At 41.7% G+C, this 23484-nt stretch overlaps 4 protein-coding genes across 4 annotated transcripts; 2 read left to right on the top strand and 2 right to left on the bottom strand.

Moving 5' to 3' along the window:
• Positions 1 to 567: 567 nt before the first annotated feature.
• Positions 568 to 2378, top strand: LOC134188280 (TNF receptor-associated factor 5-like). The gene is made up of 4 exons (XM_062656477.1): positions 568 to 734; positions 1568 to 1615; positions 1669 to 2010; positions 2084 to 2378. Exons 1-4 carry the CDS (start codon positions 568 to 570, stop codon positions 2376 to 2378), a joined length of 852 nt encoding a protein of 283 aa, XP_062512461.1.
• A 1486-nt stretch (positions 2379 to 3864) lies between these two features.
• On the top strand, positions 3865 to 5542 carry LOC134188279 (TNF receptor-associated factor 3-like). Its single transcript, XM_062656476.1, has one exon. The coding sequence runs from the start codon at positions 3865 to 3867 to the stop codon at positions 5359 to 5361; it is 1497 nt and encodes a 498-aa protein (XP_062512460.1). The 3' UTR covers positions 5362 to 5542.
• Positions 5543 to 7015: 1473 nt separating this feature from the next.
• LOC134188219 (uncharacterized) lies at positions 7016 to 8050 on the bottom strand. Its single transcript, XM_062656418.1, has one exon. The coding sequence runs from the start codon at positions 8029 to 8031 to the stop codon at positions 7222 to 7224; it is 810 nt and encodes a 269-aa protein (XP_062512402.1). The 5' UTR covers positions 8032 to 8050; the 3' UTR covers positions 7016 to 7221.
• An 860-nt stretch (positions 8051 to 8910) lies between these two features.
• Positions 8911 to 10675, bottom strand: LOC134187943 (TNF receptor-associated factor 6-like). Its single transcript, XM_062656118.1, has one exon. It carries the CDS (start codon positions 10645 to 10647, stop codon positions 9199 to 9201), a length of 1449 nt encoding a protein of 482 aa, XP_062512102.1. The 5' UTR covers positions 10648 to 10675; the 3' UTR covers positions 8911 to 9198.
• Between the last annotated feature and the right edge of the window lie 12809 nt (positions 10676 to 23484).

Raw genomic sequence — 23484 nt, 5'->3', positions numbered from 1 at the left:
TATAGAAGCTTTCTTCGGAAAGAAAAAAACGCGGTAACATTTGCCAGTCTAGCGAAAGACATGTATAGGCTTGCAAGATCAATTCAAATTCGCCAGTACTGTAGATTCATTAACGTATACTTCCGTTCTATGGTATAGGTGTTAATTAAATAGCTAATTTATATCTGGACGCGTGGCTGATCCTAACCTTTGTGACGTCACGGAACCCCCATTCAAAAATCCTGAATCCGCCCCTGGTCTTCAGTTTCTATGCTCTATTGCTGCTTGTTGTCGTGCACGACAGCTCGTTGCTGGTGTGGATGTGAGACTCGAGAGTTTAGTGTATGTGGTTGTGTGACGTCACGTGACTCGTACCTTTTTGTTTACTGGCTTTCACATCTAAATGGAGACGATAAACGAAAGATTAGTTGTATGATGATAAAGATGTACAAATGTGTGTACAGTTGTGGAGAGAAGATGGTATGTGTGTGAGTGGTACCCTTGCTATCTGCTGTAGGATTTTTCACCCAGTCACGTGAATTTCCGGGTTACGGTATGTCATGCGCAAACCAGTCCTCGTAACATGTGATGGCTGTTTACCATGAAGGTGGATTTGATGCTCACTTGGTTGAACCTGTCAATGATCGATGCACATGCCCCATTTGCAACTTGGCAGCACGAGAACCAATGCTGACCAAGTGTAGTCACCAATTTTGCCAGGAGTACTTGAGGCACCGGCGTAGTGTGGCCCTCAAGTTTGGGGAGCAAATAAATTAGACTGGAAACCACGCCCATTTTTACTTGCGAAGCCCCGCCTATTTCCTACTATTGTACTTTTCTCTTACATGCAGTTTGTATAGACATATATAAGTAAATCTAATAGTACAGATTTCAAGTTACAAAAAACTATGGAACTGAGTGCCGTCACTGTGCGTATTAAAAAGAGTGGAAACATTGGTAATTACAGTTCATGCCAAAAGAGTTTCAAAGCTCCTGTGGTATCATCAAATTATTGAATGGCATCTCGATGACAATACAATCTAGACTAGTAATCACTGCAAACCAGCTTTGACCAATTATTCTAACATTTCGTAGGTAGCTAGACTAACCTGAACACAAAGTAGAGAAAGTACGGAGCTAGTGCATGCGAATCGGTAGCCGCCGAAGATTCCATTCCCTGGTCAATATCGGGTTGTCGACCTTACAATTAATTGAAACATAACTAGACTTGTGCCTTTTTGATGCGGTCTTCTTTGACTCTGCCATTGCCGGATAGCGTAGCAAAGGTCTTAAAAAGTATGAGCATGCGCACTTCACTATGACTTCTTGACACTGCTGGTTCTACCATACTGAAATGTTGATGTGTATTATCAAAGAGGTAGTCAACGTCGTCGTCAACATACTACTCTAAGACTAAGCGGCTGCATGTTTAGTAACTTAATTAACTTGATTTCTGCTTGAAGCGGAGTGACAAGCCCAAAATGTTTCGGGGATATAACCTTCCCACTTTTACCCCACCCTGACTCTACGCCGGTGTTTGAGGCCCTTCATTAGGGACGGTAATACATGTGATGTGTTCTGTGTGCAGGAAGGACCTGAAGAAATCGCAAAATGTTCCTAGACAACATGACGAAACGTGAGATTCTTAGTTTGAAGATATTTTTGTGATCAATGTGAGAAAGGCTGTAGCTGGCAAGGTGAACTAAGACAGCGTGATGAACACAACCAGGAATGTGGCTATGTAGTTGAAGTGTGCAGCAATGATTGTGGAGAATTGGTAATGAGAAAGGACATGGACTATCACAAGGAGAGTAGTTGCAGTCGAAGAATTGTGGGTTGTTACTACTGTGATACACAGCTGGAATATGGACAGTTAACTGTTCACTATAAGATGTGTGATAGTTACCCTGTTGACTGTCCTTATGAGTGTGGAACGCAGGTTGCTAGGAAGGACGTGGAAATGCACATCAGCAGAGAGGGTGTATGCCCCACCAGTCCTCTACAGTGTGATTTTGCATCAGCGGGATGCCAGTTTATAGGAAATACAGAGCAACTACGAGATCACTTGGAAAAGAACATATATATCTAAAGTCTATTATATTAGTTTGGCTATGCAAACAGTGAGCAATGTACAAGAGATATTGGCAAGTGCTGAAGAGAAGCAAGAACGAATGGAGACGATGTTGTCAGTTGCTGACGATGAGTTATTCGGTGTTAAGGAAAAGCTGCAACAGACAGAAAGTTTACTGTTGGCAGCAAACTATGGGTCATTTATCAAAAGTTTGGGTGTTGAGTGCATGGACCATAAACAGTCAGTGGAGTATGTGAGCACTTTACTGGATAAACTGATGCAAATTTTATTTGAAATGGGTGGCACTTTGTATACCTGTGGAAGATAACGTCACAGCAATTTTCAAACAGATGTTCGGTTGGTAGTTGCTTCATTTTTTCTAACAAAATTTACACAAGAAATCCAAGTTTGCATCTACAGCTTGAGCATATTTGTCAAAACATAGGATTTCATATCTCACGGTCAAAACTATTTTAATTAAAATAAGGGTAAGCTGTTGTGATACAAGATATGACAAACAATTACATGAGTTAAAGTATTTGATGTCAGCTTTTCTACATGATAATCATGGCGACAGCTCAAGAGTCCAGATATTGAGTGACTATAGTAGCTTTCATGGCAGAGGATGGGAGACTTTGTGTAAGATTGATCTGATATGTCCTTTCACTTACAAAAATCTGGTTGTTAAGGATGGGCTGTTTGTTGTCTTTGAGTTGGAATTGAAATCCTAAATTTTTACCAATTGTGTTGGCTGCAAGTTTTTACAAGTGTTATAAGATGAGGCTTTAGTCAGTGAACCGGCTATGATCATTTGACAGCAGCGTTGAGCTTTCATGTGCTAGATATGCAGGAGTTTTGTATTGTATGTATTAGGAGTTTCTAACGTTTACTTGGTGCAATACAGTTGCTGTGCGAATCTGACAGATGTAAATGCTCAGCCACATCTAGATTGTTCTTGCTTACATTATTGATAATCTCGATCAATTGAACGACTTATTTGGATGTTGTTTGCGTTTTGAGAGTAGTGACTACCTACAGCGCTTACACACACACACACACACACACACACACACACACACACACACACACACACACACACACACACACACACACACGCGCGCGCGCGGGGGGGAGGCGCGCCAGGGCACGCAGTTCGCTTTGTAGACTAGACTTTAGTGTTATTTGATGTTTCTAATTGTTAATTTTTTTGGTAGTAGTATCGTTTATTAAATATAATTTAATTTATAGCTTGTGCAGAATTACCTGTCTACAATGTCCGCGTGCCTAGCGCGTGACAACACGAGTTTTGTTCACTGTCAGAACGTGAGAGAAGGTAGCAGGTTACAGTTAGCTTGTACTGAACTTTACGAAGCAAACACAATGCTGCCGTAAAACTGAAAATTTTGTCGTTTGCCATCTCGTCTCGGAGTCTACAGTTTCTACGCTATATCTGTAGCAGTTGCTGCTTGTTGTCGTGCACGACAGCTCGTTGCTGGTGTTAAGATGAGACTCGGAGTCTAGTGTATGTGGTTGTGTCACGTCACGTGACTTATATTGCTTGAATCCTTTCTTGTTTTCTGGCTTTCACATTAATTTGTTGAAAAAGGAGACGATGAACGGAAGATTAGTAGCGTTTGGTTATTGTATGATGAGAAGGATGTACAAATGTGTGTACAGATGTGGAGAGAAGATGGCATGTGTGTGAGTGGTGTACTCGTGGTATCTGCTGTAGAGGTTTTACACCCGAGGTCACATATTAGGGGATTTCCGGGTTATGGAATGTCATGCGCAACCCAGCCCACGTGGTATATGGCATGGCTGTCTACCATGAAGATGGATTCGATGCTCACTTTGTTAAACCCCTCAATGATCGATACACATGCCCCATTTGCCACTTGGCAGCACGAGAACCAATGCTGACCAAGTGTGGTCACCAATTTTGCCAGGAGTGCTTGAGGCCCCTCATTAGGGATGGTAATGTGACGTGTCCTGTGTGCAGGGAGGAACTGAAGGAATCAGAAATGTTTCTAAACAACATGACGAAACGCGAGATTCTTAGTTTGAAGATTTATTGTGACCAACGTGAGAAAGGCTGTAGCTGGCAAGGTGAACTAAGACAGCGTGATGAACACAACCAGGAATGTCGCTATGTAGCTGAAGCGTGCAGCAATGACTGTGGAGAATTGGGAATGAGAATAGTCATGGACTATCACAAGCAGAATAAGTGCAATCGCCGAATTGTGGGTTGTTGCTACTGTGATGCACAACTGGAATATGGACAGTTAACTGTTCACTATGAGATGTGTGATAGTTACCCTGTTGACTGTCCTTATGAGTGTGGAACGCAGGTTGCTAGGAAGTACGTGGAGGTGCACATCAGCAGAGAGGGTGTATGCCCCACCAGTCCTCTACAGTGCGATTTTGCATCAGCTAGATGCCAGTTCATTGGGAATAGAGAGCAACTACAAGATCACGTGGACAAGAACATAGTCTATCATCTTAGTTTGGCTATGCAAACAGTGAGCAATGTACAAGAGAGATTGGCGAGTGCTGAAAAGAAACAAGCAGAAACAGACAATGAGTTAGCAGCTGTTAAGAAAACACTGCAAAATACAGACAATGAGTTAGTGGCTGTTAAGAAAACACTGCAACATACAGAAAGTGAGTTAGTGGCTGTTAAGAAAACACTGCAAATGACAGACAATGAGTCGGCGGATGGTAACAGAACACTGCAACAAACAGAAAGTTTAGTTTTAGCTGCCAACTATAAAACATTCACCAAACTTTTGGGTGGCGAGCGCCTAGAGAAAGATGATCAGAAACAGTCAGTGGAATACGTGAAAGCTTTACTAGACAAACGGATACAAATTTCATTTGAAATGGGCGACACTTTTGTACACCTGTGGAAGATAAAGTCACAACAATTAGCACAATTGAAATCACACAAACCACGTCCATGCACAATTTTATCTAACAAATTCAACACCGGAAATCTAGGTTTGCATTTACAACTTGAACTTTTTTGTCAATCAATATGGTCTAGTCCATACACATTTGAAGCAAAGGTGTACTGTTGGGGTCAACAACGTAACAAGAAATTGCACAAGTCAAAGTATTTGATGTCAATTTTGCTGCATGATAATCATCGTTACAGCTCAAGAGTCGAGAAAGAGATTGACTTTAGTCTCCCGTCTACTCCTGGGCAGTTTTGCGACTTAGAAAAAGATTGTTTGTTTGTGGTTTGTCCAAAATTTGAACACGGTTATAACCGGCTGGAAGATGGGTTGTTAGCTGTCTTTGAGTTGCAATGAAAACTCTAACCATTTATTAATTTGTTGGCTACAAGTGGTTGGGAGATGGGCGCTCTATAATTAGCTGACAGTTTGTGATCATTTGACAATAAAATACTTAACTTAGGCTGTCTTGTGCTGGATGCAGGAGTTCTATACTGTTGTATGCACTGGGGTTTGTAGTTGGTGTAATACAGTTGCTGTGGATAATCTGAGTGCAGACATAGATGTTCAGGTACATTTAGTTGTTTGTGGGCAAGAACGGTTTTTGCGTGAAAGTAACCTACAGTGCATGATTACACACGTATGCGCACACACACACACACACACACACACACACACACACACACACACACACACACACACACACACACACACACACACACACACACACACACACAGTTGCATTGCACGCATGCGTAGATTTTGATTGCACCACATTTGCATGCTCACAGCTCACTTAGTACAGACTCTTAACATTTAAATGTTTATAGTTATAGGGTTGTGGTACTGTCCATTGAATTTTATTTAATTTCTATTTTGCGCAGGCTACTACTTAATTATATAGTAGGTTGACGGTTTCGACGTTCTATTTTTGTCTCGATTTTTCCTAGACATCAAACGAGTCTGTATACTTCGTCACCACAGTTGCCAACTCTGTGATCCGCTAGTGCGGAGCCTATCTAAATACATACATACATACATACATATAATATTATATATATATATATATATATATATATATATCGTAGCATTTCCCCTCCAACCGGTTCATCTACAGTAAAGATAGCGTGTTGTCTAGAATGCACGTACCTACACAGCCCGGGACCGCGGTATTCACTGGCACAACGTTGTGTGTCAGAGCGGAGTTGTCCGGGGCCAAGAGCTGCCAACGTGGTTTAATTGGCACGTGACGAAAAGTAAAGAAAAAACAAACACCTGCTTGTGAGGGAAATGTGATCTCCTGAGACACACGTTCGAATGGAAGCCTCGCTAAGACCTTCGCTGTATCTAGTGTTTTGGGTCATTTCAATTATATATATATATATATATATATATATATATATATATATATATATATATATATATTATGTTAGAAATTGAATAATCGAACTGCGCGTTCAAGTCTGTAGTTTTGAGCACATTGGTGCCTAAAAATCAAACTTTAAAAAATACATCTAAAGATTACAAGAATCAAACATCAAAGATTAAAAACAATTTTACAAAAAATAAAAATTAAAAAATAAAAATAAACAATTAAAATATAAAATTTAATAAATACAGCAATTTTAAATAAGAATGCAAGTAAATAATTAATAATAAAAAAGTAAAAAATTAAGTATTAAAAAAATTTTAAAATTTAAATGAAAATAAATAAAAATTAAAAATTAAAAAGTTAAAACATAAAAATTGAAATGCAGAAAATTAAATGGCCAGACCATCCACTGACCCAATAAACAGTGGTGAGGTTTGTGTGTGTATGTGCATGTGTGTGTGTGTGTGTGTGTGTGTGTGTGTGTGTGTGTGTGTGTGTGTGTGTGTGTGTGTGTGTGTGTGTCAGCGCTGTAGATAGTTGCTACTCTCAAAATGCAAGCAATATCCAAATAAGTTCTTGAATTAGTCGGATTATTTTGATAAACATTCAGTATCCATAATGTAAGCAAGAACAATCTAAAATGTGACTGAGCATTTACATCTGTCAGATTAGCACAGCAACTGTATTGCACCAAGTGAACGTTAGAACCTCCTAATACATACAATACAAAACTCATGCATACCTAGCACATGAAAGCTAAACACTGATGTCAAATAGCCTGTTCACTGACTAAGCCTCATCTTATAACACTTGTAAAAACTGTAGCCAACACAATTGGTAAAAATTTAGGATTTCAATTCCAACTCAAAGGCAACCAACAGCCCATCCTTCTCAACCAGATTTCGATAAGCGGGAGGAAATATCAGATCAACCTTACACAATGTCTCCCATCCCCTGCCATGAGAGCTACTAAAGTCAATCTCCATCTGGACTCTTGAGCTGTAACCGTGATTATCATATAGACAAGCTGACATCAAATACTTTGACTCATGTAATCGTTTGTCACATCTTGTATCACAACAGCGTACCCTTACTTTACGACAGTTTTGCGGTGAGAAATGAAATCCACTTTCTTGAGAAATAAGCTGAAGCTGTAGATGCAAACTTGGATTTCTGGTGTAAAATTTGTTAGATAAAAATGACGTTACCTTCCACAGGTATACAAAAGTGCCACCTATTTCAAATGAAATTTGCATCTGTTTATCCAGTAAAGCCTTTACATACTCCACTGACTGTTTCTGGTCGTCTTTCCCCAAGCTCTCAACACCCAAACTTTTGATAAATGACCTATAGTTTGCAGCCAACAGTGAACTTTCTGTCTGTTGCAGCTTTTCGTTAACATCAACTAACTGATCCACAAAAAGTGACAACATCGTCTCCATCCCTTCCTGCTTCTCTTCAGCACTTGCTTGTTTCTTTTCAGCACTTGCCAATTTCTCTTGTACATTGCTCACTGATTGCATAGCCAAACTAAGATGATTGGCTATGTTCTTTTCCAAGTGATCTTGTAGTTGTTCTTTAGTCCCGATGAACTGGCATCCAGCTGATGCAAAATCACACTGTAGAGAACTCACTGTAACAGTCACTCGTCTCATAGTGAACAGCTAACTGTCCATGTTCCAGCTGTGAATCACAGTAGCAACAACCCACAATTCTTCGAATGCAAATACTCTGCTTGTGATAGTCCATGTCCTTTCTCATTACCAATTCTCCACAATCATTGCTGCATACCTCAACTACATAGCCACATTGCTAGTTGTGTTCATCACGCTGTCTCAGTTCACCTTGCCAGCTACAGCCTTTCTCACGTTGATCACAAAAAATCTTCAAACTGAGAATTTCACGTTTCGTCATGTTGTTTAGAAGCATTTCTGATTCTTTCAGTTCCTCCCTGCACACAGGACACGTCACATTACCGTCCCTAATGAGGGGCCTCAAGCACTCCTGGCAAAATTGGTGACCACACTTGGTCAGTGTTGGTTCTCGTGCTGCCAAGTGGCAAATGAGGCATGTGCATTGATCATTAGCGGGTTCAACAAGTGAGCATCAAATCCATTTACAGCCATGGCATGCCAGTCTCGCGTAGCCAGACCATCTCCGCCTGCATCCTTCCAGCGAAGATGGTCTGGTCTGTTTGCGCATGACATTCCGTAGCCTCGAACTTCCAGACCAGAAAGCGCGCGAAGCGGGGTAGTCTGGACCAAAAACGATACTAAAAATGATTTCGGAAGTAATTATCGAAAGGCGATGCTAAATGGTGGTCTAGCAGCCTAGAATCGTTTTACCTAGTTCAATAATAAGATGGAAAGATAACGCGCTTTTGCACTTATAATTATAGTTAGACAAACCAAAATCATTTGACCTTTCGTTCATCGTCTCCATTTTCCAATCAATCAATGTGAAAGCCAGAAAACAAATATCGCGCGTTTTCAGTGCATAAATATGTCTTCCAGATTGTGGTTGTAAATTGAAAATCGACATCAGTTAGTTCCTAGTTTCCTTTGTCATCAAAGAACAGCCAGAACAGCTAAATGTTCAGCATCCATTTCATAAAGATTATCTAAGTCTACCAGCCACGCCCACTGGTAATGCAACCACACATCATAACTGCTAATATATTGCAACAGCTGCATCTAGCATATAAAAGGATACTATCTGGTAGTCATAACTGTCTGCTAATTATCAAGTTCCTTCCAAATGCTTTGTCAACGTCTTAATACAGCAAAACAGTATTACTCAAAGAGACCAGTACAACACTTCAATTAGTCACGTTGAGATTCCACCTGAAATGCCATCAATAACCCGTTTCTCAAAACAAAGCAAACGGTGCATGGAAATTCCAAATCGACCTTGCCAAAACGACCTCTTCCACGAAATGGGTAGCTTTGCGCTTGAGCAGAAAGAAGAGAAAAGTCAATCTCAGTTTGAATTTTTGACCTGTGATTGTGTCGATCGTACAGAACAAGCGACACCAAATACTTAGATTGTGGTAACGGCGAGTTTAAGAAGTATACTCTTGCAATAAATGAATAGTCGCCATTCCTTGCTATGGCACGAAATTTGAGCTGGAGCTGCAGTCCTGAATATCCAATGTGAAATGGTGTAGATAGCCTCGAATGTTTCCTTGTCATAACATGAGTAAGTATAGTTTCAAATGGACTTGTCATGCCACTCGAATCTATCTTCCACAGGTACACAAATGTGCCATTTCCTTCAAATGAAGTTTGAGTGTTTGTATCCAGTAAAGCCGTTAAAAACTCTACCGATTCTAACGACTCTTTCCAGCCATCTGTCATCAATTTTGTATATGTTCTCGATGATCGCAACACAACATCCAATGTATCGACTAACCTTCTGTAATCTGTTCTTGTACTAGCCAACTGAGCCTTTGTCTCTCTGTGCTCTTCTTCTTCCTCTGCCAATTTACTATCTGTTTCTGCCTGCTTTTCCGTAGCCTCTGCTAACTTGAAGTCTGTTTCTGCAAGTTTCTTCTCAACGCCTACCAATCTGTCTGAAAGTGAGTTCATAGCTAAAGTAACATGATTGCCTGTGTTGTTGTCCAAGTGCTCTTGTTGTTGCTCTCGATTCCAGAGGAAGTGGCATCCACTTGATGCAGAATCACATTGCAAAGGACTGGTCGGACACACACCCTTTCTGCTGATGTCCACTACTAGTTCCTTCACAGCATCCTGTGTTGCAGACTGATGAGGACAGTCAGCACACACCACATAATGATCACATAATTGGCCATGTTCCAGCTGTGTATCACAGTAGCAACAACCCACAATTCTTCGACTGCACGTATTCTGCTTATGATCGTCCATATCCTTTCTCATTACCAATTCTCCACAATCATTGCTGCACGCTTTAACTACATAGTCACATTCCTGGTTGTGTTCATCAAGCTGTCTTAGTTCACCTTGCCAGCTACAGCCTTCCTCACGCTTATCACAAAGAATCTTTAAACTAAGAATCTGGCGTTTCGTCATGTTGTTTAGAAACGTGTCCGATTCCTTGAGTTCCTCACTGCACACAGGACATGTTACATTACCATCCCTAATGAGGGGCCTCAAGCACTCTTGGCAAAATTGGTGACCACACTTGGTCAGCGTTGGTTCTCGTGCTGCAAACTGGCAAATGGGGCATGTCCATTGATCATTGAGAGGTTCAACAAAGTGAGCATCGAATCCACCCGAAGGAAGAGCAGCCATGGCACGTGACCACGACTTATTGGCGCATGATTGTTTGTAACTTGAAACTGTCCTAATATGTCACCCATGATGTTAGCAGCTCCTAGCCTCGCAGTGTGGATTCCAGCCCCAGATGCGCTACCATGCAACTAAAAAAACACTGTACAGTACCGCCTTTCTGGGCGGGAGTAACTAGTTAACTTTATGCCTGTCCACACTGGCAACTGGATCGCGATCGGATCGCAATCCGTCCGATCCACATCGCGAGGTGGATTCGATCGCCATCCGATCGCGATCGGTTGAATCCAAATAGAAATAGTGGGCGTTACCTTCACGTACGCGTGTAGTCGGAACATCTAGCACTCCTCACTCGTCTTTGTTCTCGCTCACCTTACGTCGCTGTATCAACGCTTTCTACAAGCAAAGAAACGACACATGCACATCGGTCATCAGTCACGTGATAGCGAAATGAGGCGGAGATATCGTTTTCAAAGTGCAGTGTGGACGCTCGCTATCTCGCGATCCGATCGCGATCCGTTCGGGTCTAGTGTGGACAAGCCTTAATTAAGTCTGTAATCAAATTCTTCAGCGCGTGTCCTACTAATGATATGAGCTAAGAACTGAGCTTTCGATTGGAATTTGACGTTGTTCTAGCTACTGTACTTGTCGACATTGCGATTCTAGGCCGCTGTCCAGCATTGATTAGAAATTGCAGCTACGGTATGGAGCCTAGCGATGAAATGCATGGCTAAGGCAGATCAGAAATGGTACTGTAATTCCTTCATACGCCTTTGACCGCGTACACAAATTCCCGGTAGAAGCTGCAATGCTTCAAGCCTCTACTTCAATGCATTCGACTGCTGCTAGATACGTACTGCACGCTAACTACGCCAACAAAAGATGACAAACCAGACATAGTGGTGATGGCAGCGCATCCGGGATTGCAATCCACAACGTGTCGGGGCGGGGCTAGCAGATACCACACATGCACAGGCTCGGGTCCAGATGGGGTTAGGGTGTTGAAACCCCTCTTTTGCAATAGGCGTGGTTCAATAATTTCATATAATTTCATTAGAAAAGAGAAAATTAGTAATGCTATAAATGACTGCTACCAGGTCAACCCCTCTTTCAAAAATTCCTGGATCCGGGCCTGCATGCACCACCTTTCTCCAACTTCTGCACACATTTCTCCATCCTTCCCATCATATACTACACAATCTTTCATCGACGTTTCCTTCATCACCTCCATTTTCTAACAAACCAGTTCTTTGTCAACGTTAAAATACAGTAAAACAGTATTACTCATAGAGACCAGTACAACACTTCAATTAGTCACGTTGAGATTCCACCTGAAATGCCATCAATAACCCGTTTCTCAAAACAAAGCAAACGGTGCATGGAAATTCCAAATCGACCTTGCCAAAACGACCTCTTCCACGAAAAATGGGTAGCTTTGCGCTTGAGCAGCAAGAAGAGAAAAGTCAATCTCGGTTTAAATTTTTGACCTGTGATTGTGTCGATCGTACAGTACAAGCGACACCAAATACTTAGATCGTGGTAACGGTGAGTTTAAGAAGTATACTCTTGCAATAAATGAATAGTCGCCGTTCCTTGCTATGGCACGAAATTTGAGCTGGAGCTGCAGTCCTGAATATCCAATGTGAAATGGTGTAGATAGCCTCGAATGTTTCCTTGTCATAACATGAGTAAGTATAGTTTCAAATGGACTTGTCATGCCACTCGAATCTATCTTCCACAGGTACACAAATGTGCCATTTCCTTCGAATGGAGTTTGAGTGTATGTATCCAGTAAAGCCGTTAAAGACTCTACCGATTCTAACGACTCTTTCCAGCCATCTGGCATCATCAACTTTGTATACGTTCTCGACAATCACAACACAACATCCAAAGTATCGACTAACCTTCTGTAATCTGCTCTTGCACTAGCCACCTGAGCCTTTGTCGCTCTGTGCTCTTCTTCTTCCTCTGCCAACTTACTATCTGTTTCTGCCTGCTTTTCCGTAGCCTCTGCTAACTTGATGTCTGTTTCTGCTACCAATCTGTCTAAAAGTGAGTTTATAGCTAAAGTAACATGATTGTCTGTGTTGTTGTCTAAGTGCTCTTGTTTTTGCTCTCGATTCCAGATGAAGTGGCATCCACCTGATGCAGAATCACACTGCAAAGGACTGGTCGGACATACACTCTTTCTGTTAATGTCCACTACTAGTTCTTTCACAGCATCCTGTGTTGCAGACTGATGAGGACAGTCAGCACACATCCTATAGAAACAAGTCTGAAAAGCTTCTCAGAAAATGAGTTGCGTCGCGACTTTGCTCCAACCATGTGCCGCTGACATATGCTAAGTAAGGCACGACTAGAATACAAACCGCGGTTGTTGGACATCGATCAGACGTGGCTAACCGGGAGAAAACCAAACGTAAAGTAAGTCGAGGTGGGCGTGGCACCACGTTTCGTAGTACCTCCTTCCACAAACATGACGCTATTCTTACTTTAGGTAAAAAGTTTAGTGTGATTGATAAGTAGAAGCATTTCTATCATTTCCTAGCATAAACAACGACGTATAATAACAATTTACTATGGCTAGCGCGCGTTAAGAGTGTGCACTTGCAAGATTGAATTCAAGAATTTCCTACCGTAAAGAATTAGTAGACGTGTTGTTTGCTCCATACAAGATAGAAAGTCAAGATTCGATCAATTTGATATAATTATTTATGCAATGTGCTGACGAAAAAGCAAATGGTACAAAGTGCACTGAAAATCTGAAATTTGCAACTTACGTAACAACCTTAATTAATACATGTATGTGTACCTATTGGAGACAACAAAGCCGCTTGCTGGACATTCACAGAAACGGTTACAGTATGTCAGGAAAGAGATTTATTGTTTGTTGAACTTAGTTGCATGATGGCCACCGGAAGACAAGAGCCCAATGCACTGCAGTCATTCATTCGCGTTTTAGTAAATCAAAGAGAAACTCGAATGATACACCTTGTACGGTATGTTGGTTAGCACATTGATAAAACGATTATTAATTAATTAACTGTTTAATTACTAATTAACAAATCAAACGACTCGTAACTGCAAACATAAGTATACATCACTTATTAACAATTTACTGTTTATTTATGCATCTATCGATTCATCGAATATATAAGAATCATCTTCAGAGTCCTCTCCGTCTTTTGCGGAAGAGGTTATTATATTCCCACATTCCACACACCCACAGCAATCAGTTTAGTGTATACAAGACTGACCTTAGAGCAGAAACATCGAACTGTATTGCAGCTGTCAGCCGATTTTACAATCACAAGAAATAAACTCTAGAATCTCCTGTGCATGGTGCTGGATATTGCAATCTCCAGTCAATGGAGAGCTGACTTTCTTTCAAGATTCGACCGTGCATGCTGGGACTTGGAACGTCTGGATCACATACTAATATTTTAGGACTCGCCTGCATAACGCAGCTTGATAGGCTGCTCTTGCTACATGCTTTCTAGGAGCGTTCTTAGTTGGAGGCAGTTGGTAGCATTGGGAAGACCGTGAAAAGAATATGCTATACCGTATACTTCATTTACTAACATTCCAGATTTACAGTATAATGAATAAGCAAATTCTTCACATGAGTCTTGCAACTCATCTGAAGGATGAAAATCGTGACCAAGCTGTGACATCGTTGCTGTAAACTTGGAATGACGTGTCACTAGTTCCAAAGTTGTTTTCTTTCCTTTGCCTACGAAGTGCTCGTTCAATCACATTCAGTGAAAGTATGCAATCCCACCTAAGCCAAGCACACTTCATCTCCAAGTTTTGATGCTATAGTATGAAGTTGATTAAATAAACCTGCAGCTGGTTCGTTCCAGTACAAAAGTAAAGGCTAATACTGCGGTATAGTGTACAAAGCATGCAGGCAAGGACAACAACATCCGTGTCCGGCGACTTTCTAACAATACTTGCACTAGAATACGCATTTTTGTCTGCAGTGCGCAGCATGTAAGAGCAGCCGTGAGTCAGATTCTTCATGAGAGCAGCCGCATAGACCGTCCACTTCATTGACTGTTACTGCCTTTCCATCGGTTTCTTCACATTAATTAATTTGTTAAAAATGAAGACGAAGAACGAAAAATTTGGCTAGTGTATGATGAGAGGAATGTGCAAATATGTGTACAAATGTGGAGAGAATTAAGATGGTGTGTGTGTGTGTGTGTGTGTGTGTGTGTGTGTGTGTGTGCGTGTGTGTGTGTGTGTGTGTGTGTGTGTGTGTGTGTGTGCGTGTGTGTGTGTGTGTGTGTGTGTGTGTGTGTGTGTGTGTGTGTGTGTGTGTGTGTGTGTGTGTGTGTGTGTGTGTGTGTGTGTGTGTGTGTGTGTGTGTGTGTGTGTGTGTGTGTGTGTGGTACCTCTGGTATCTGCTGTAGAGGTTTTGCACCCGAGGTCACATTATAGGGCAGAGTCTGTACATACGGCTCTGTAATAGGAGATTTCCGGATTACGAAATGTCATGCGCAAACCAGCCATGCCCCATTTGCCACTTGGCAGCACGAGAACCAATGCTGACCAAGTGTGGTCACCAATTTTGCCAGGAGTGCTTGAGACCTCTCATCAGGGATGGTAATGTGACGTGTCCTGTGTGCATGGAGGAACTGAAGGAATCAGAAATGTTTCTAAACAACATGACGAAACACGAGATTCTTAGTTTGAAGATTTTTGTGATAAGTGTGAGGAAGGCTGTAGCTGGCAAGGTGAACTGAGACAGCGTGATGAACACAACCAGGAATGTGGCTATGTAGTTGAAGCGTGCAGCAATGATTGTGGAGAAATGATAATGAGAAAGGACATGGACTATCACAAGCAGAATGAGTGTAATCGCCGAATTGTGGGTTGTTGCTACTGTGATGCTCAACTGGAATATGGACAGTTAACTGTTCACTATGAGATGTGTGATAGTTACTCTGTTGACTGTCCGTATGAGTGTGGAACGCAGGTTGCTAGGAAGGACGTGGAAGTGCACATCAGCAGAGAGGGTGTATGCCCCACCAGTCCTCTACAGTGTAATTTTGCATCAGCTCAATGCCAGTTCATTGGGAATAGAGAGCAACTACAAGATTACGTGGACAAGAACATAGTCTATCATCTTAGTTTGTTTGTCTATGCAAACAGTGAGCAATGTACCCCTTGGTTAAACATGTATCCCGTGTACAAGAGAGATTGGCAAGTGCTGAAAAGAAACAAGCAGAAACGGACAATGAGGTAGCAGCTGTTAAGAAAACACTGCAACATACAGAAAGTGATTTAGTGGCTGTTAAGAAAACACTGCAAAAGACAGACAATGAGTCGGTGGATGTTAACAGAACACTGCAACAGACAGAAAGTTCAATTTTGGCTGCCAACTATAAAACATTCAGCAAATTTTTGGGTGGCGAGCACCTAGAGAGATATGATCAGAAACAGTCAGTGGAGTATGTGAAAGCTTTACTAGACAAACGGATACAAATTTCATATGAAATGGGCGACACTTTCGTATACCTGTGGAAGATAGAGTCACAACACTTAGCACAATTGAAATTACACAAACCATGTCCGTGCACAATTTTATCTAACAAATTCAACACCGGAAATCTAGGTTTGCATTTACAACTCGAACTTTCTTGTCAAACAACATGGTTTAGTTCATACACATTTGACGCAAAGGTGTACTGTTGGGGTCAACAACATAACAAGAAATTGCACAAGTCAAAGTATTTGATGTCAATTTTGCTGCATGATAATCCTCATTACAGCTCAAGAATCCAAAAAGAGATTGACTTTAGTCTCCCGGCTACTCCTGGGCAGTTTCATGACTTAGACAAAGATTGTTTGTTTGTGGTTTGTCCGAAATTTGAACGCTATTTTACCCAGTTGAAAGATGGGTTGTTGGTTGTCATTGAGATGCATTGCACGCATGCGCAGATGTTGATTGAACCACATTTGCATCCTTACAGCTCACTTTGTACAGACTCTTAATATTTAAATGTTTCTAATTATAGGGTGGTGGTATCGTCTATTGAATTTAATTTAATTTATATTTAGCGCATGCGCAATTGTTTGCTCGCCTACAATGGAATTTCCACTTTTGCCCGTGTCTTCGGTTTCTATGCTCTATTGCTGCTTGTTGTCGAGCACGACAGCTCGTTGCTGATGTGAATGTGAGACTCGAGAGTTTAGTGTTTGTGGTTGTGTGACGTCACGTGACTCATACCTTTTTTTGTTTTCTGGCTTTCACATTTAGCTAAATGGAAACGATGAACGAAAGATTAATTGTATGATGAGAGGGATGTACAAATGCGTGTACAGATGTAGAGAGAATTAAGATGGTATGTGTGTGACTAGTACCCTTGCTATCTGCTGTAGAGGGTTTGCACCCGGAGTCACATATTAGGGGATTTCCGGGTTACGGAATGTCATGCGCAAACCAGCCCTCGTGACATGTCATGGCTGTCCACCATAAAGGTGGATTCGATGCTCACTTTGTTGAACCCCTCAATGATGGATGCTCATGCCCCATTTGCCACTTGGCAGCATGAGAACCAATGCTGACCAAGTGTGGTCACCAAGTTTGCCAGGACTGCTTGAGGCACCGGCGTAGCGTGGCCCTCAAGTTTGGGGGATAATAAATTAGACTGCAAACCACGCACATTTTTACTTGCAAAGCCACGCCTCACATGCAGTTTGTGTAGACATATATAAGTAAATCTAATAGTATCGATTTCAAGTTACAAATAAACTGTGGGACTGAGTGCCGTCAGTGTGCGTATTAAAAAGAGTGTAAACACTGGTAATTACAGTTTACGCCAAAAGGGTTTCAAGGTTCGCTGTTCTAGCACCATTTAAATGGCATCTCGATGACAATACAATCTAGACTAGTGATCAGTGCAAACCAGCTTTGACCAATTATTCTAACATTTCGTAGTTAGCTAGACTAACCTGAACACAAAGTAGAGGAAGTACGGAGCTAGTGCATGCAAATCGGTAGCCGCCAGAGATTCCATTCCCTGGTCAATATCGGGTTGTCGACCTTACAATTAATTGAAAAATAACTAGACTTGGGCCTTTTTGATGCGGCCTTCTTTGACTCTGCCATTGCCGAATAGCGTAGCAAAGGTCTTAACAAGTATGGGCATGTGCACTTCACCACGACTTACCGACACTGCTGGTTCTACCATACTGAAAAGTTGATGTGTATTATAATTATCAAAGAGGTAGTCAACGTTGTCGTCAACATACTACCCTAAGACTAAGCGGCTGCATGTTTAGTAACCTAATTAATTAACTTGAGTTCTGCTTGAAGCGGAGTGACATGCCCAAAATGTTTGGGGGACATAGCATTCCCACTCCTACCCCACTCTGACTCTACGCCGATGCTTGAGGCCCTTCATTATTGATGGTAATGTAACATGTTCTGTGTGCAGGGAGGAACTGAAGGAATCGCAAATGTTTCTAGACAACATGACGAAACGCGAGATTTAGTTTGAAGATTTTTTGTGATAAATGTGAGAAAGGCTGTAGCTGGCGAGGTAAAGTGAGACAGCGTGATGAACACAATCAGGAATGTGGCTATGTAGTTGAGATGTGCAGCAATGATTGTGGAGAATTGGTAATGAGAAAGGACATGGACTATCACAAGCAGAGTATTTGCAGTCAAAGAATTGTGGGTTGTTACTACTGTGATACACAGCTAGAACATGGACAGTTAACTGTTCATTATGAGATGTGTGACAGTTACAGTCCTCGACAGTGCATTTTGTATTATCTATTAGCTGGATGCCAGTTCATACGAAAAATGAGCAACCACGAGATCACTTGGAAAAGAACATAGTCTATCATCTTAGTTTGGCTATGCAAACAGTGAGCAATGTACAAGAGAGATTGGCAAGTGCTGCTAAGAAACACGCAAGTGCTGAAGAGAAGCAGGAACGGATGGAGACGATGTTGTCAGTTGCTGACGATGAGTTATTCGGTGTTAAGGAAAAGCTGCAACAGACAAAAAGTTTACTGTTGGCTACAAACTATGGGTCATTTATCAAAGTTTGGATGTTGAGTGCTTGGACCATAAACAGTCAGTGGAGTATGTGATCACTCTACTAGATAAACAGATTCAAACTTTATTTGAAATGGGTGGCACTTTTGTATACCTGTGGAAGATAACGTCATAACAATTTCCAAACAGATATTCAGCTGGTAGTTGTTCAATTTTACCTGACAAAATTTACACCAGAAATCCAAGTTTGCATCTACAGCTTGAGCTTATTTGTCAAGAAATAGGATTTCATACCTCACGGTCGAAACTATTTTAAAGTAAAGGTAAGCTGTTGTGATACAAGATATGACAAACAATTACATGAGTCAAAGTATTTGATGTCAGCTTTTGTACATGTTAATCATGGCTACAGCTCAAGAGTCCAGATATTGAGTGACTATAGTAGCTTTCATGGCAGAGGATGGGAGACTTTGTGTTAGTTGATGTGACATTTCCTGTCACTTACAAAAATCTGGTTGTGAAGGATGGGCTGTTGGTTGTCTTTGAGTTGGAATTGAAATCCTAAATTTTTACCAATTGTGTTGGCTGCAAGTTTGTACAAGTGTTATAAGATGAGGCTCTAGTCAGTGAACAGGCTATGATCATTTGACAGCTGCGTTGAGCTTTCATGTGCTAGATATGCAGGAGTTTTGTATTGTATGTATTAGGAGTTTCTAAAGTTCACTTGGCGCAATGCAGTTACCGTGGAAATCTGACAGATGTAAATGCTTAGCCACATCTAGATTGTTCTTGCTTACATTATTGATAATCTCGATTAATTCAGGGACTTTTTGGATATTGCTTGCGTTTTGAAAGTAGCGACTACCTACAGCGCTTACACACACAAACACACACACACACACACACACACACACACACACACACACACACACACACACACACACATACACACACACGCGCGCGCGCGCGCACACACACACACACACACACACACACACACACAAACACACAAACACACACAAACACACACACACACACACACACACACACACACACACACACACACAAACACACAAACACACACATACACACACACACACACACACACACACACACACACACACACACACACACACACACACACACACACACACACCAGGGCACGCACGCAGTTCACTTTGTACAACCTAGACTCTAGTGTTAATTTTTGAGGTAGTGGCTTCGGTTATTAAATTAAATTTAATTATAATTTGCGCAAGCGCAATTCTTTGTCCGCCTATAATGGCCGCGTGCCTAGCGCGTGACAATACGAGTTCTCTGGTTACTGTCAGAATGTGGGAGAAGATAGCAGGTTACAGTTAGTTTGGACTTAACTTTATGAAGCAAACACAATGCTGCCGCGAAACTGAAATTTTCATCGCTTGCCGTCTCGTCTTGGAGTCTACAGTAGAGCGTATACGCTCTATCTCTGCTTAGTTTAAAGCAGTTGCTGCTTGTTGTCGTGCACGACAGCTCGTTGATGGTGTTAAGATGAGACTCGAAGTCTAATGTATGTGATTGTGTCACGTCACGTGACTCATATTGCTTAAATCCTTTTTTGTTTTCTGGATTTCACATTAATTTGTTGGACACGGAGACGATGAACGAAAGCTTAGTAGCGTTTGGATAGTGTATGATGTGAACGATGTACAAATGTGTGTACAGATGTAGAGAGAACTATGATGGCATGTGAGTGAATGGTACCAACGGCATCTGCTGTACATAGAGGTTTTACACCCGAGGTCACATAATAGGGAATTTCCGGGTTACGGAATGTCATGCGCAAACCAGCCTCGTGGCCTAGGCCATGGCTGTCTACCATGAACGTGGATTCGATGCTCACTTTGTTGAACTTCTCTATTATCGATACACGTGCCCCATTTGCCACTTGGTAGCACGTGAACCAATGCTGACCAAGTGTGGTCACCAATTTTGCCAGGAGTGCTTGAGGCCCCTCATTAGGGATGGTAATGTGACGTGTCCTGTGTGCAGGCAGGAGCTGAAGGAATCAGAAATGCTTCTAAACAACATGACGAAACGTGAGATTCTTAGTTTGAAGATTCTTTGTGATAAGCGTGAGGAAGGCTGTAGCTGGCAAGGTGAACTGAGACAGCGAGATGAACACAACCAGGAATGTCGCTATGTAGTTGAAGCGTGCAGTAATGATTGTGGAGAAATGATAATGAGAAAGGACATGGACTATCACAAGCAGAATGAGTGTAATCGCCGAATTGTGGGTTGTTGCTACTGTGATGCACAGCTGGAATATGGACAGTTAGCTGTTCACTATGAGATGTGTGATAGTTACCCTATTGACTGTCCTTATGAGTGTGGAACGCAGGTTGCTAGGAAGGACGTGGAAGTGCACATCAGCAGAGAGGGTGTATGCTCCACCAGTCCTCTACAGTGTGATTTTGCATCAGCTGGATGCCAGTTCATTGGGAATAGAGAGCAACTACAAGATCACCTGAACAAGAACATAGTCTATCATCTTAGTTTGGCTATGCAGACAGTGAGCAATGTACAAAAGAGACTGGCAAGTGCTGAAAAGAAACAAGCAGAAACTGACAGTGAGTTAGCTGCCGTTAAGAAAACACTGCAACATACAGAAAGTGAGTTAGTGGCTGTTAAGAAAACACTGCAACAGACAGAAAGTTCACTGTTTGCTGCAAACTATGAGACATTCATCAAATTTTTGGGTGGCAAGCGCCTAGAGAAAGATGTTCAGAAACAGCCAGTGGAGTATGTGAAAGCTTTACTGGACAAACGGATACAAATTTCATTTGAAATGGGCGACACATTTGTACACCTGTGGAAGATAGAGTCACAACTCATAGCACAATTGAAATCATTCAGATCACGTCAGGACACAATTTTATCTAACAAATTCAACACCGGAAATCAAGGTTTACATTTACAGCTTGAAATTTCTTGTCTATCAATATCATGGATTATTCCACGCACACTTGAAGTGAAGGTGTACTGTTGGGGTCAACAACGTAACAAGAAATTGCACAAGTCAAAGTATTTGATGTCAGTTTTGCTGTATGGTCATCATCGTTACAGCTCAAGAGTCCAGAAAGAGATTGACTTTAGTCTCCTGGCTACTCCTGGGCAGTTTCATGACGTAGAAAAAGATTGTTTGCTTGTGGTTTGTCCAAAATTTGAACACTTTTTTACTCAGTTTGAAGATGAGTTGTTGGTTGTCTTTGAGTTGCAATCAAAACTCTAACCATTTATTAATTTGTTGGCTACAAGTGATTGGGAGATGGGAGCTCTATAATTAGTGGACAGTTTGTGATCATTTGACAGTAAAATACTTAACTTAGCTGTCTTGTGCTGGATGCAGGAGTTCTATACTGTTGTATGTATTGGGGTTTGTAGTTGGTGTAATACAGTTGCTGTGGATAATCTGAGTGTAGACATAGATGCTCAGTTACATTTAGTTGTGTGTGGGCAAGAACGTTTTAAGCGTGAAAGTAACCTATAGTGCATGATTACACACGCATACACACACACACACACGCATACACACACACACACACACACACACACACACACACACACACACACACACGCACGCACATACACACACACACACACACACACACACACACACACACACACACACACACACACACACACACACACACACACACACACGTGCCCACACTCACACACACACACACACACACACACACACACACACACACACACACACACACGCACGCACACACACACACACACACACACACACACACACACACACACACACACACACACACATGCGCGCGAGTTGCATTTTACGCATGTGCAGATGTTGATTGAACAGCATTTGCATCCTCCAGCTCACTTTGTACAGACTCTTAATTAACATTTAAATGTTTCTAATTATGGGGTGATGGTATCGTCCATTGAATTTAATTTAATTTATAGTTTGCGCGTGCGCAATTGTTTGCCCGCCTACAATGGAATTTTCACGTTTCTATATAGCTATGCTCTATTGCTGCTTGTTGTCGTGCACGACAGCTCGTTGTTGGTGAGGATGTGAGACTCAGAGTTTATTTAGTGTTTGGTTGTGTGACGTCACGTGGCTCATGCCTTTTTCGGTTTCTGTCTTTCAATAGGACTCTAGCAAAATTTCACAAAATTTTAGATTTCTCTGAGTCTATGTGACGTCATACAAATAAACTTGCAGTCACAAAAATTTTAGTGCGGTACAGTACGCTCACCTCTACAGCAACAGGAACTAGCTGTTACGTTGCAAAGTGGCAACTGATTCGGACAGAACAAAAGCAATACATTGACTCTACAACATTCCAGGAAAACGAGCTCTACAGCAGCATTGCGTTTAGATTCAAAGCTCAATACTGGACGGTTATCATCTCACACACTCATGGCCACAGTCGTCACACGATAGACACGTGACCACCAAAGGAGGTAAAGCTTTTGCGCATGCGCTAATTACTAACGCAATGTCAAACCCACTCAAGTGTGTAGTATGTGCAAACACTAAATTTTAAGTTAACTAGATTTCTATTTAACAGAAAATTAACATATTATTCAATTAAACTGTAACAACTAATTATAAGGGATGTAGACTGTACATACACACACTAGACTACTAGACTGCAGTAGGTGTTGCTTTCTCGGTCTCTCCAACTGAGACCGCTCTACGTCTACAACCAGTGCGACAACACAGCAAAGCCATCGCCACCCAAGAAGTCGTCACAGCGACCGAAATGTACCCCAAAACTGCCACCACACCGACCTCCTCCCCAGTGACG

Source organism: Corticium candelabrum, chromosome 12 (assembly GCF_963422355.1).
Source record: "Corticium candelabrum chromosome 12, ooCorCand1.1, whole genome shotgun sequence".
Lineage (NCBI taxonomy): Eukaryota > Metazoa > Porifera > Homoscleromorpha > Homosclerophorida > Plakinidae > Corticium > Corticium candelabrum.
This window is presented reverse-complemented; position numbering and strand designations above follow the sequence as displayed.